This window comes from Hyaena hyaena, unplaced genomic scaffold (assembly GCF_003009895.1).
Source record: "Hyaena hyaena isolate Hyena2069 unplaced genomic scaffold, ASM300989v1 scaffold_1838, whole genome shotgun sequence".
Taxonomy (NCBI): domain Eukaryota; kingdom Metazoa; phylum Chordata; class Mammalia; order Carnivora; family Hyaenidae; genus Hyaena; species Hyaena hyaena.
In genome coordinates, this window is record NW_024082473.1 from 16,391 (window position 1) to 31,076 (window position 14,686).

The following is a 14,686-nucleotide window of genomic DNA, read 5'->3' on the forward strand; positions in this document are numbered from 1 at the left end:
TTCCAGTATTACCCAGATCTCAACTGAATCTCCAGCTCCTGTGACAAAAGACGTCCCTAAACAAATGGGAGAAAGGAAAGAAGTAGAGGAAAGAAATGGACTTACCAGTGTTTTCATGGTAGCCTGATAGAAATTCTACAAACTAGGTCTGATTACTCCTATTATAGCAACGGGTAAACTGAGGTCCAAGAAGTTAAGTAACTTGTACAAGAACATAAAGGGAGTAGACCTGCCTGTGGACATCAATCTTCTTAGCTCTGAAGTTACTCTTTCTACTACCTCACAATGACTTCCTGGTTGGGTTCCCACTATTCACTGCAGCCATCACAGGAAGATGATCCCCCCTCTGAAAACACATATTCCTGGATTATACATCTGGCCTGATCTTCTGTGAGGTAGCACTTTTCTCATCTTGCTCGTAAAAGGCATAGTGGCAAAGAAGGAAATGCACAGACTATGGTATTTAAGACAAATGAGAGAAAAATCCCAGGCCTTCCATCAATTACAAACCACATGTACAGTGTTGGAGATACAAAGACCTGTTAACTGACACTGAGGAGGTGCTTGTGCATGATCTCTCATACTCTATTTCTCAGTTTGAACAAAGTAGAGTAATAATTCCTATCTTTGATCGCTATGTGAAACAAGGTTGGATGAGGAAAACAATCAGGTACAGAGTGGAATAAAGGGGATCTTCAAATTTATCAAGCCAAGTTCTCCAGATAGGAATAACTAATATTTAGGGAAGACAACTTCTATCCCCATCACCCAGTAATAAAGATTGTGAAATTGGCTAGAGCATTCCTTATGCAGCACAACCTTGATCCAGAGCTCAGCTCCACTGGGACAGCCTTTTATTGTTTTCTTTGTTTTGTTTTTGTTTTTGTTTTTTTAGGTTTTTTTGTTTTGTTTTGTTTTTTGTTTTTTTGTGGGTTTTTTTGGCTTCAGAGTAAAACCTTGCCTGGAAACTGTCTCAATCTGCATAATTAATTTGGGTGATAGCATCAGAATGTGGCTGAGCAGCGTCTGTTCAGTTTCTTAGCTGGGCCTTCCTTTTCACTGTCTGTCTACACTACCCTTTAGCTTACCATTGTATTACCTGTTTTCTTTCATTTGCCGTTTGGGCTACTATCAAAGTTTAAGTCTTATGTTTTATCCTAAAGTAATTTATAATGGGTGTTCTCCAATTCTTGTAAGCCCATACTTACAAAATAACTCAGTTTTTTCATAATATGACCCATTGGCATAAGGCAGTATCCTAGCAGGGTTCATCATAGTCTCTTTTGAGACAGAAAAATACAAATTAACTGGTTAATTTGAGAGTCACCATGTAGTATATGTTACAGCATCATTGTCCTGTGCAGGTTAAACATTTTGAAACACACAGGAAATACATGGAGACAAATGAAAATGAAAACACAATGGTCCAAAATCTTGGGGATGCAGCAAAAGCTGTTCTAGGAGCAAAATTTATAGCAATACAGGCCTACTTTGATAACTAAAAAAGTATCAAATAAACAACCTAACCTTACCTCCTAAAGGAGCTAGAAAAAGGAAAACAAAGCCCAAAGTCAACAGAAGGAAAACAATAATAAAGATTAGAACAGAAATCAGTGAAATTATAAAATTTTGAACCATACATTCATGACAGATTATATCACTTTTTGTCCAAAATTAGACAGCTTTAAAGCATAATCATTTTAATATTTTTTCACTGTAGCCTCTTTTGGAACTCCTGTTTGTGGTGTGAGAACATGTATAGATTGCTCAGTACTCTTCCTCTCTAGAGGTAGAGCCTAATTGCCCTCCCCTTGAGTGTGGGCTGGACTTAGTAACTTACTGCTAACAAACAGTTATGGTGGAAGTGACTGCATCATTTATAAGACTAAGTCAGCTTCCCCTCTTTTCTTTGTTTTGGAGAAATCTACTTCTCTGTCAGCTGCTTTGGAGGAAGACAGATGACATGTGAGGACACTCCAGCAGCTCTACAGAGAGATCCACTTGGCAGGGAACTAAGGCCTCCAACAAAATCTATGTGTGTAAGCTATCTTGGAAGCAGATGTTCTAGCTTCAGTTAAGCCTTCAAATAACTGTGTCCTTGGCCAACATTTTGACTGCAACATCAAGACAGGTCCTGAATCAGAACCACCCAGCTAAGTTGCTCATGAATTCCTGACTCACAAAAACATCTATGAGATAATAAATGTCTGCTGTTTTAAGTCCCTATATTTTGGAATAATTTGTTATCTAGGAATAGATAACTAATATTTTGTTATATAATGAAAGAAATCTGGTTAACAAAATCATTAATAATACAAAATAGTTATATTCATGTTTGGAGTGGCTGTATAATGCATTTTTTTTTTTTTTGAGGTCTACTTTTTTCTTCCTTGGGAAGCATAAGGCAGCAGCAAAAGAAAAGGTATTTAAACTGGTATTCTCTAAAACTATCCCAGTCAAATATTATAGTATTTATTTTGATATTTGATTACTATTTGGTAGACAATATATGATGGTTCTATGGACCAAAATGTTAAAACTAAAATGTGTTAATAGTTTAATAGAGGTTGCCCAATTTTTGTTTTAAAGCAAGGAAGACTCTAAATTACAAGTTTTTTAAAAAAATCATTGAACAGGGACATAAGACTAGTCTGACAATAATTAAAAACTTCTCCTTTGGGCAGTTATCCATATTCCTACCCCAATTCCCCCCAGCTTTTAATGTCTTATAACATTAGGGAAGCAATGTAGTTTCAGAAATAATTCAGAAAGTCTCTCCTTTAATTTCCAATTCTGCTTCTTGTTAGTTTTGTGTCTTTAGCAAGTTATTCAATCTTCTCTTGGCTTTACTTTCCTCACTTATAAAATGGGGCCAGAGATCATGAAGTATATCTGGAGCTGATTTTGAAGATTAAATGAGATAAATGAATGTAAAATACCGAAAGCAGTCCCTGGGTTCACAGTCTACTCATTATAAATGTCAATCCAGCTCTTACCTCCAAATATAAAAATAATATATATATCAAAATTAAAAGTTAAGAACGTGAAAATAATAATATGAGACATGCCATTAGAGAAGTCACTTTAAAGTTAAATATTCATTACAGTTGACTCTTGAACAATGCAGGAATTAGGAGTCACAACACCCCAGGCAATTCAAAGTCCAAGTATAAATTTTAACTCCTCCAAAACTTAAATATAATAGCTTACTGCTGACTGGAAGCTTTGTGATAATACAAACAGCTAATTAATACATATTTTGTATGTATTATATACTGTATTCTTATGATAAAGCAAGGTAGAGGAAGAAAATCTTATCAAGAAACTTGTAAGAAGAGAAATTGATACCATAAGTTTGTATCATCTCTTTATAAAATGAATCATCTGTCAGTATGTATGTCAGTAATATCTTATATAATACAAAACACTGTAGATATTACACATGTTGCTAAGACTAGACACCCAAAGTGAAAAGATGTTAAAAAAACTCATATTATTTACAGACAATTTATGTGTTGATAATGAAGAAACAGCAATATGATTGCTTTATGGTAGCCTAGTATAATTGATAGTATTACTTCATGGTGGCCTAGCCTATATACTAGAGAATGAGTCATTAAATTTCTTTAGGGAACACTGTATTATATTCATAATACAATATGGAAACACTGCTACAAAAAAGCAAGGTTATAAAGCAACAAGAAAACTAACACATTATCAATTTTATAATAAATATCAATCATCTTATGCCTCTGTAAGGATAGACTATTCCCTTCCACAGAAATCTTGCACATAATATTTTACAAGATGAGTACTTAGATGACAATGATGATGACACAGTTCTTGCTGCACAATTATTAGATTTTCACACAAAGACACACACATGCACAGTTAATAAGTTCATTAACTGTATGCCATGATGATTATCTACTATTCATTAAGTAGAAGGAGATCATCATAAAGATCTTCATCTTCCTCATCTTCATACTGAGTAGGCAGAAGAGGAAGAGGAGGGGGGGTTGGTCTTGCTGTCTCAGGGATGGCAAAAACAGATGTGGGGGTGGAAAGGGAGGAAGGAGAAGCAGGCACACATGGTATAACTTTACAAAATATAGTATAGTTTCTTTCTGACTTTTTTGCTTTTTTGTTTCTCCAAATATATTCCTATATGATATCAAAACTTCTTCCACCATTTGTTTTATTATCAGTGCCCATGTCAAGAAGGGTTCATGTCATAAAGAGGTCAAAAGCAGCCCTGAATAATTAGAACGTTTCTGTCAGATTGTCTAGTATCAATTTGTTTGCTGGCACTGGTTCAAAAGTACTCATCTCCAAGAGGGGGCAAGATGGCGGAGAAGCAGCAATCTCCGTACATTGCACTCGCCGCCATATCTCACATGGAGAAGGTCTGAAGCCAAAGGAATCCTTACAGAATCCAGGAGTTCGGGAGGAAAAGGAGACAGAGTCCGCTGAGAAAACCTTCTAGCATGAGTGCGAACTGGGGAAAATAAAATCGGGCCAGGACCAGAGACACAGAAGGATGGGAGGGATCCCCCTCTGCAGGGAGTCTAGAAGGGAAAGAGAGTGGCTGAAACTGCTCAAGACACTATCCCCGTCGCTGGAGAAGAGAAAAACCTCCACTCAGGACACAGAGGGATCCAGTTTCCTCCTCTCCAGCTGACCCTAGGCAGGACGCACTCATCCCAGGCGACCCAGGAGAAACTGCTCCCTGCTCGCCAGTTTGACCTGGAGGGGACGCATGGCGGTGGCTGTGCCTTTGTGCTTCTGGGTCGGCTGGATCCCTAGAGGGGAGGCAAAAGGCTTAAAATTGGGAGATTTGCCCGCAAGTTTGTGTTTTGGGCAACAAGACACACAGGGACCCAGTTTCCTACTCTCCAGCTGACCCTGGGCAGGACGCACTCATCCCAGGTGATCCCCGGATGAAACTGCTCCTGTCTCGCCAACCCAACCTGGAGGAGACGGGAGCAGCAGCTTCTGACTCAATCCCCAGGGGGAAGGCAAGAGGCTTGGGACTGCCCTGAAGGGCTCAACTGCGAGTTTATGTTTCTGGCAATTACAGTGGGGGGCACGGACTGGGATCTGGAAACGAGGCCTGGCCTGGGATATATAGCACAGCCTACCTTGGCTGTGCCCCCAGCACAGGGAGATTACACACCCAAAAAAGTGAGTTGCAGTGCTTGGTTCAAGAAGGGACTGGAGCACCACCACTCTTCTCCCCACAACCGCCAAGTCAGAACTCCTGCTGGACGCACTGGATCAAACCACACCCATCCCTGCTAGAGAGCTGCCCTTTTCCTTTTTTTAATTTATTTTTATATTTTTTATTTTATTTTATTATTTATTTTAATTTTAATTTTTTTACCGGAGTCGGGGCAAGACCAACATGGATGCACTGCCCTGATTAATTCTGGTCACCGCCTTGCTTAAACAGCCACATTTAATCCATTCTCTAGATGTAAATTCTACACCTACCTACCTTTTCATCTTCTCTGTGTAGTAATCAGACTATATAGTTTCTCTGGGTAACACCATCGTCGTTTCTTTCGCCTCTTCTCCAACCATATTCCACTCTTCCACTCTTTGAAAAAAGCTTCTTATTCCTTCTGACTGCTCATTTCATTTCTAATTTCGCCTCAACCCCACCCTGTCATTTCTCTCTTCCTCTATGCTCTTCAACCAGCACGGCATACACCCCAGCTATTTATTTGTAGCTGGGAAATCTGGTTATATGCTTTAAACTGTTCTTTGTCTATTGGGTTTTTTCTTTTTTCCTTTCCTTTTCTTCTTTTCTTTTTTATATATTTTTATTTCTAATTATTCGCCTTCCCTCCTCCCTCTTTTCTTTTTTCTTTTCCCTTTCAGTTTGTGTGTTTCTTGGATTTGTCTGTGCGTTTGTGTGCCTTTGTTCCCTGTGTGTTTGTCTGTTTTCTTCTCCATGGCTACCTCAAGAAACAAGCCAAAGTACACATGGTGGAGAGTCCTAAATACCACTATGAGTAGGAAAATAAAATAACCAAGGTATCAACAAGAGAGACCAAGAGATACCATCCAACGAACACTTTCTGAACGGATAGGCCCTGGACAAAGAGCCTTCTTTGGTACAGCAGCCCTCAAAGGTGCAGAGTGCATAACAACCTTTTTAAACTACCAAGAGACAGAAAGCTAACCAAAATGATGAAACGAAAGAGCTCCCTTCCAAAGAAATTCCAGGAAGAACTGACAGCTAAAGAACTGCTCAAAACAGATATAAGCAACATCACTGAGCAAGAATTTAGAACAATAATCATAAAATTAATCGCTGGGCTTGAAAAAAGCCTGGAGGACATCAGAGAAACTATGGCTACAAACACTATGGAGCTTAAAAATAGTTATGATGAATTTTAAAATGCAATAAATGAGATACATAATAAACTGGAGGCATCCAATGCATGGATTGAAGAGGCAGAAAGGAGAATAAGTGATTTAGAAGACATAATTATAGAAAAAGAAGAAACTGAGAAAAAAAGAGATAAACTGATCCAGAAACATGAATTCGAGAGCTCAGCGATACAAGCAAATGGAACAATATCCATATTTAGGAATCCCAGAAGAGAAAGAGAGAGGGAAAGGTGCTGAAGGAGTCCTGGAACAAATTATAGCAGAGAACTTCCCCAACTTGGGGAGGGAAGTAAACGTTGAAATTCAGTGGCACAGAGAACTCCCCTCAGATGTAACTTGAATCAATTTTCTGCATGACATATTATAGTGAAAATGGCAAAATATAAGGACAAAGAGAGAATTCTCAAAGCAGCTAGGGAAAAAAGGGTCCTAACATACAAAGGGAAACCTATCAGAGTGGTGACAGACCTATCTACTGATACTTGGCAGGCCAGGAAGGAATGGCAGGAAATCTTCAATGTGATGAACAGAAAAAATATGCAGACAAGAATCCTCTATCCAGCAAGCCTGGCATTCAGAATAGAAGAAAAGATAAAAGTTTTTCCAAATAAACAAAAATTGAAAGAATTTGTCACCACTAAACCAACCCTACAAGAAATCCTGAGGTGGACTCTCTGAGGAAAATGTTGCAAGGAATGCAAATGCTAGAGACACACCACAAGCATGAATCCCACAAATGACACAATGACTCTAAACCCATATATTTCAATAATAACACTGAGTGTAAATGGACTAAATGCCCAATCAAAAGACACAGAGTAGCAGAATGGATAAAAAAACAAAATCCATCTATTTGCTGTCTACAAGAAACTCATTTTAGACAGGAGGACACTCAAATTGAAAGTAAGGGGACGGAGAAATATCTATCATGCTAAAGAAGTAAAAAAAAAAGCTGGAGTAGCTATACTTATATCAGACAAACTGGACTTTAAAGTAAAGACAGTAACAAGGGATGAAGAAGGGCATTATATAATAATTACAGGGTCCATCCATCAGGAAGAGCTATCAATTATAAATGTCTACTAACCAAATATGGGAGCACCTAAATACATAAAACAATCACAAAAAGAAACAGTCTTATCGATAAGAACGTGCTAATAGCAGGGGACTTTAATACTCCACATACAGCAATGGATAGATCAACCAGACAGAAAATCAATAAAGACACAATGGATTTGAATGACACATTGGACCAGATGGATTTGACAGATATATTTAGAATTCTACATCCTGAGGCTATGGAATTCACATTCTTCTCAAGTGCGCATGGCACATTCTCAAAGAAAGATCACAAACTAAGACATAAAGAAGCCCTCAATAAATATAAAAGAATTGAAATCATACCATACACACTTTCAGATCACAATGCTATGAAACTCGAAATCAATCACAGGAAGAAGTCTGGAACACCCCCAAAAACATGGAGGCTAGAGAACACCCTACTAAAGAACGAATGGGCCAATCAGGCAATTAGAGAAGGAATTAAAAAACATATGGAAACAAATGAAAATGAGAATACAACAATCCAAACTCTATGAAGGCAGTAAAAGCAGTCCTAAGAGGAAGGTACACTGCACACCAGTGTATTTCAAGTAATTAGAAAAAGTGGAAGTTCAAAATCTAACGGCGCACCTAAAGCAACTAGAGGGAGAGCAACAAGAGCACCCCAAACCCAGTAGAAGAAAGTAATAATAAAAAAAAGGGCAGAAATAAATATAGAAACCAAAGAAACAGTTGAACAGATCAATGAAACCAAAAGTTGGCTTTTTGAAAAAATAAACGAAATTGACAAACCTCTAGCCAGGCTTCTCAAAAAGAAGAGAGAGAGCACCCAAATAGACAAAATCATGAATGAAAATGGACTTACTACAACCAACACCACGGAAATACAAGCAATTATCAGGGAATACTATGAAAAACTATAAGCCAACAAACTGGACAACTTAGAAGAAATGGACAAATTCCTAAACACACACTCACTACCAAATTCACACGAGAAGAGATAGAAAACCTGGACAGACCCATAACAAGTGAGGAAATCGAATCAGTTATCAAAAATCTCCCAACAATTAAGAGCCCTGGGCCAGATGGCTTCCCTGGAGAATTCTATCAGACATTTAAAAGAGAATTAATACCCATTCTACTCAAACTATTCCAAAAAATAGAAATAGAAGGAAAACTTCCAGACTCCTTTTATGAAGCCAGCATCACTTTGATTCTCAAGCCAGACAGAGACCCAGGAAAAAAGGAGAACTACAGGCCAATATCCTTAATGAATACAGATGCAAAAATCCTCAACAAGATACTTGAAAAATGAATTCAACAGCACATAAAAAGAATTATCCACCATGATCAAGTGGGATTCATTCCACAGTTACAGGGCTGGTTCAATATTTGCAAATCAATCAATGTGATATAATACATCAACAAAAGAAAAGATAAAAATCATACAATCCTGTCAATAGATGCAGAAAAGGCACTTGACAAAATACAGCATCCCTTTTTAATAAAGACCCTCGAGAAAGTCGAGATAGAAGGAACTTATTTAAACTTCATAAAAGCCATCTATGAGAAGCCCTCAGCTAACATCATCCTCAGCGGGGAAAAACTGAGAGCTTTTCCCCGAGATCAGGAACACGACAGGGATGTCCACTCTCACCACTATTGTTTAACATAGTGCTGGAAGTCCTATCATCAGCAATCCGACTACAAAAGGAAATAAAAGGCATCAGAATTGGCAAAGAGGAAGTCAAAACTTTTACTTTTTGCAGACGACATGATACTCTACATAGAGAACCTGACAGACTCCACCAGAAGCCTACTAGAACTGATCCAAGAATTCAGCAAAGTTGCAGGATACAAAATTAATGTACAGAAATTGGTTGCATTTTTATACACCAATAATGAAGCACCAGAAAAACAAATGAAGAAACTCATCCCATTCACAATTGCACAAAAAACCATTAGATACTTAGGAATAAACCTAACCAAGGATATAAGAGATCTGTATGATTAAAACTATAGAAAACTAATGAAGGAAATTGAAGAAGACACAAAGAAATGGAAAAACATTCCATGCTCATGGATTGGAAGAATAAACATAGTTAAAATGTCATTACTACCCAAAGCAATCTACACGTTCAATGGAATTCCAATCAAAATTACACCAGCATACTTCTCAAAACTAGAACAAACTATCCTAAAATTTGTATGGAACCACAAGAGACCCCAAATAGCCAAAGTAATATTGAAGAAGAAAACCAAAACGGGAGGCATCACCATCCCGGACTTTAGCCTCTACTACAAAGCTGTCATCATCAAGACATATGGTATTGGCACAAAAACAGACACATAGATCAAAGGAATAGAATAGAGAACTCAGATTTGGACCCAAAAGTATACAGCCAACTAATCTTTGACAAAGCAGGAAAGAATATCCAATGGAAAAAAGACAGCCTCTTTAACAGATGGTGTTGGGAGAACTGGACAGCAACATGCAGAAGAATGAAATTAGATCATTTTCTCACACCATGCACTCAAAATACACTCAAAATGGATAAAGGACCTGAACGTGAGACAGGAAACCATCAAAACCCTAGAGGAGAAAGCAGGAAACAACCTCCTTGACCTCAACCGCAACAATTTCTTACTTGACACATCCCCAAAGGCAAGGGAATCAAGAGCAAAAATAAACTATTGAGACCTCATCAAGATTAAAAGCTTCTGCACGGCAAAGGAAACAATCCATAAAATTAATAGGCAACCAATGGAATGGGAAAAGATTGTTGCAAATGACATATCAGATAAAAGGTTAGTATCCAGAATCTATAAGCAACTCACCAAACTCCACACCCGAAAAAAAAACAACCCAGTGAAGAAATGGGCAGAAGATATGAACAGACACTTCTCCAAAGAGGACTCCAGATGGCCGACAGACAAATGAAACGATGCTCAGCATCCCTCCTCATCAGGGAAATACAAATCAAAACCACACTAAGATACCACCTCACACCAGTCAGAGTGGCTAAAATGAGCAAATCAGAGAACTCTAGATGCGGGCGAGGATGCGGAGAAACGGGCACCCTCCTACACTGTTGGTGGGAATGTGAACTGGTGCAGCCCCTCTGGAAAACAGTGTGGAGGTTCCTCAAAAAATTAACAAGAGAACTCCCCTATGACCCAGCAATAGCACTGCTAGGAATTTACCCAAGGGAAACAGGAGTGCTGATGCACAGGAGCATCAGCATGGGCATGGAGGAGGGCACTTGTGGGGATGAGCACTGGGTGTTGTATGGAAACCAACTTGACAATAAACTATGTAAAAAAATAATAAATATGGCCATTAATGCAAAAACAAACAAACAAACAACCCAAAAAACAAAAGTACTCATCTCCATCAAGTCATCGTCTCTCCCTTCCTCTGGTGTGGTATCTATTAGCTCTTGAATTTCTCTCTAAGATCTCTATCTTGAAGTCCTTCACCTCCCCTGCCCTACCCCCTTTTTACCATATCCAGAATATGTTTCACGATTTCCCTGATTGGCTCTGTCTTTAATACTGTGAAGTTATGATATCTGGACACCATTTCCTTCAGCAGGAATTTATGTTTCAGGCTTGAGGGCTTTCATGGCTTTTTCTATAAGAACATTGGCATCTTCAGTAGTGTATTCCTTCCAGACTTTCATGATGTTCTCTCTGCTGGGGTCCCCTTCCATAGCAATGACAATCCTTTCCATAGAGTACCATGTGTAATGAAGTCTAAAGGCCCTTGTGACCACTGATCTAGAGGCTAAATTGGAGATATTGTGTTTGGGGGTAAGCAGGCTGACATCTTGGGTACTGAACTCATGAACTTTGGTTCTAAGTGGCATTGTCCAATATCAAATCAACTTTCAAAGGCAGTCCCTTACTGGTGAAGTACTTCCTGACTTCAGGGACAAAGCATCAATGGACCCAATCCATAAAAAGGGTTCTCATTGCCCAGGCCTTCTTGTTGTACAGTCAAAAAGACTGGCTTCTGGTATTTATCTTTTCCCTTCAAGATTTGGGATTTAGCAGCTTTATACATAAGGGCAGTCTTGATCATAAACCTGACTGTTTACACAAAACAGAATAAGCATATTCCTTCCCACCTTTAATTCCGGTGCTCACTTTTCTTCTTTATTAATACCCTATTCAACATTTTTCTTTCTCCCAGAATAGGGCACTTTTGGCTGTGTTAAAAACCTTGAGGGGCGCCTGGGTCGCTCAGTTGGTTGAGCATCTGACTTCAGTTCAGGTCATGATCTCGGTGTTCATGAGTTCGTTCAAACCCTGCATCAGGTTTGCTGCTATCAGTGCAAGACCTGCTTCAGATCCTCTGTCCCCCTTTGTCTGCCCCTCCCAATTTGCATGCTCTCAAAAATAAACAAACATTAAAAAAAAAAAAACCCAAAAACAACCTTGAGACAGATATCCTTCCTCTTCACTGCTTTTTTTAATGGCATCTGGGAAGTCATTTGCAGTCTCTTAGCAGAATCTGCTTCTCCTGTTATCTTGACATTTTTAAAGCTAAACCCCCTTCTAAAATTGTCAAACCATCGTTTGTGCTGGCATTAAATTCTCCTGCTTTAGATCCTTCACTTTTCCTTTGCCTTAAGTTGTCATATCATGACTGTTTTTTCTTAAATCATATTAATTTATAGAGATGCCTTCCTTCTAGCAATCCTGCACCTACATAAAAGCTGCATTTTTAATACAAGATAAAAAGATCTTTCACAAAAATTGTGATGTTTTTGCACCTGCTGGCCTAACTGTAGTGATGGCTTCAGGAATTTTTTTTACAATGGTTCTCATGTAGGATTTATTTATCCTGAAATTGTGGCCAACTGCAGCTGCAGATCTCAATCTACAGTACATATCAAGCAATTTTTTTTTTTTTTTCTTGTAATGTCCTAACTTTTCTCTGCTTCTTGGGAGCACTTCCAGCATTACTAGTGGCACTTCATATGGGTCCCATGGTGCTATTCAAGGTTTATGCTATTGCTGTGAAGAGCTCCATGTAAGTGTTTGTTTAAGTTTTGATAAATTTTAACTTTTAATAATAGATCTATGTATATTTTATGGTAGTAAATGATAAAACAGACTAGTATCTACACATATTTTATGCATTCATGACATCCGTAACTTTTTCTCATTTTTTAAATATTTCTAGACTTGATCTTCTAGCTTTTTCATAGTCACAAATCTCCAAAAAACTTTCCAATACATTTATTGAAAAAAAGCTGCATATAAATGAATTAGCACAATTGAAATCCATGTTGTTCAAGGATCAACTGTATTTTGTCAAAGGTGCTCAACATCAGGGCCAAGCACCTTTTTCCTTGACCTTTAATTCTCCAAAACCTCCAACAGTAAAAAGCCGAACACACAAAATCCAATCCACGATCTTGTCAAAAGTTTGAGCAGAGAAGGTAATCTCTCAGCCACCTTTGTACTGGCCACATCTCAGAAGAAAGTGTATTGAAAGCACTTCTCCTTACTAATTGGTCTAGCTGGGTGTTCCCAGCACCTTTCTAGTTTTAATATCAAATTAACATAGGTAGCTATTGCACTGGTGGAACAGATCTTTAAAACATAGACTGTTTTTTTGAATTAAACTTTTTAAAAATGCTTATTCATTTTGAGAGAGAGAGAGAGAGAGAGAGAGAAAGAGGGAGAACACAAGCAGGGGAGGGTCAGAGAGAGGGAGACACAGAATCCAAAGCAGCCTCCAGGCTCTGAGCTGTCAGCACAGAGCTCAATGTGGGGCTCGAACCCACAAACCGTGAGATCATGACTTGAGCCAAAGTTGGATGACTGAGCCACCAAGGTGCCCCAACATGACTGTTTAAAGGAGGTTGGCTTTTAACAAAAACATCATACTTTTAATGAAACAGACTTTGTTAGCAGTATGTTTGAAATGATTTTAAGATGAACAAAGATCTCAACTTACTCTTCAGCAGGCAGGCCAATTAACAATAATTTGTCAGATTCTTTCCAATAAGCCACGTGGAATTGTTTCCCATTTAAAAGAAGGGATGAGCTAATAAAAAAAAAAAGAGTTGAATAAAGTTAGAATATCTTTAAATGTCAAAAAATTATAAACACGTCACTCATAAAAGATTACACATGGTATGACTTAAGAACCACATGCTTAATAAACAAGTTTCTTGGCATATATCTGTCACACAGAGAAGGCAAGGAATTGCATAACAACAATAATGCATTCAGAAATACTTTTTAAATACCTATAAAAAGCTTTAGGTCAAACAAAAATAGACATGTCATAGTAAAAAGTATTGACATTCGTTTGCTAACATTAAGTGACAATATGCTATTTTTTTTTAGAAAGCTTCCATTACAGTGCTAATTTAACAAATCTTTTCTGATTGCCGATTTATTAGGAGAAATAGCCTATTTATTAAGAGAACAAATAGTCTATTTATTAAGAAAAATTATTAAGATAAATTACCTATTTATTAAGAAAAATTACAAAGAAAGGAAGACATGATTCCAGCTCACAAATGATAATTTAATATGGGGCATAGGTACATAACAAGTAACCAAAATATAAGTCAGATTTAAACATGTACTCAAGGAAACCTTTGGGATAATGTATATATTCACTGTGGTAATGGTTTCAGGGTCATATACCTCTGTCAAAACTGATAAAATTGTACATTTTACATATATGCAATTTATTGTACTTCAATCAAGTTAGAAAACATATTAAATGTGTTCTAAAAAGAGATATAATAAAGAACTATGAAAACAGAGTATTATGATTCCTTCTTGTAAATGAGGGTAGATGATGTGAAGAAAATATATTTAGTGTTTGTTTTTTCTTTAAAGTTTATTTATTTCTTCTTGAGAGGGAGAGAGCATGTACACGTGTGTGAGCAGGGAAGGGGCAGAGAGAGAATCTCAAGCAGGCTCCGTGCTGTCAGCACAGAACCTGACATGGGGTTTGATCTCACAAAATTACCTGAGCCGAAATCAAGAGTCAGAAGCTTAACTGACTGAGTTACCCAGATGTACCCCCTCCATTTTTTTTCTTTAAATGAAAATACACAAATCAGTTTTCATCGGGTGAATCCTTAGAATACAATGTATATTCTATGCTGCAATAGATAAGTGTGTGGAATTTTAAACATGAATTGCTAAATAGATTTCTTCAAAAGGAATATTACTTTTGCCTTAATAAAGT

At 37.8% G+C, this 14,686-nt stretch overlaps 1 protein-coding gene across 1 annotated transcript in view; it reads right to left on the reverse strand.

The window, feature by feature from the left end:
- INTU (inturned planar cell polarity protein) overlaps positions 1 to 14,686 on the reverse strand; it is a gene marked incomplete at its 3' end in the record, with an annotated part of 82,348 nt that overhangs the window by 14,679 nt on the left and 52,983 nt on the right. The window contains exon 6 of the mRNA XM_039224990.1: positions 13,433 to 13,522. Coding sequence (XP_039080921.1) covers positions 13,433 to 13,522 — 90 coding nt within the window. The remainder of the gene's footprint in view (positions 1 to 13,432; positions 13,523 to 14,686) is intronic.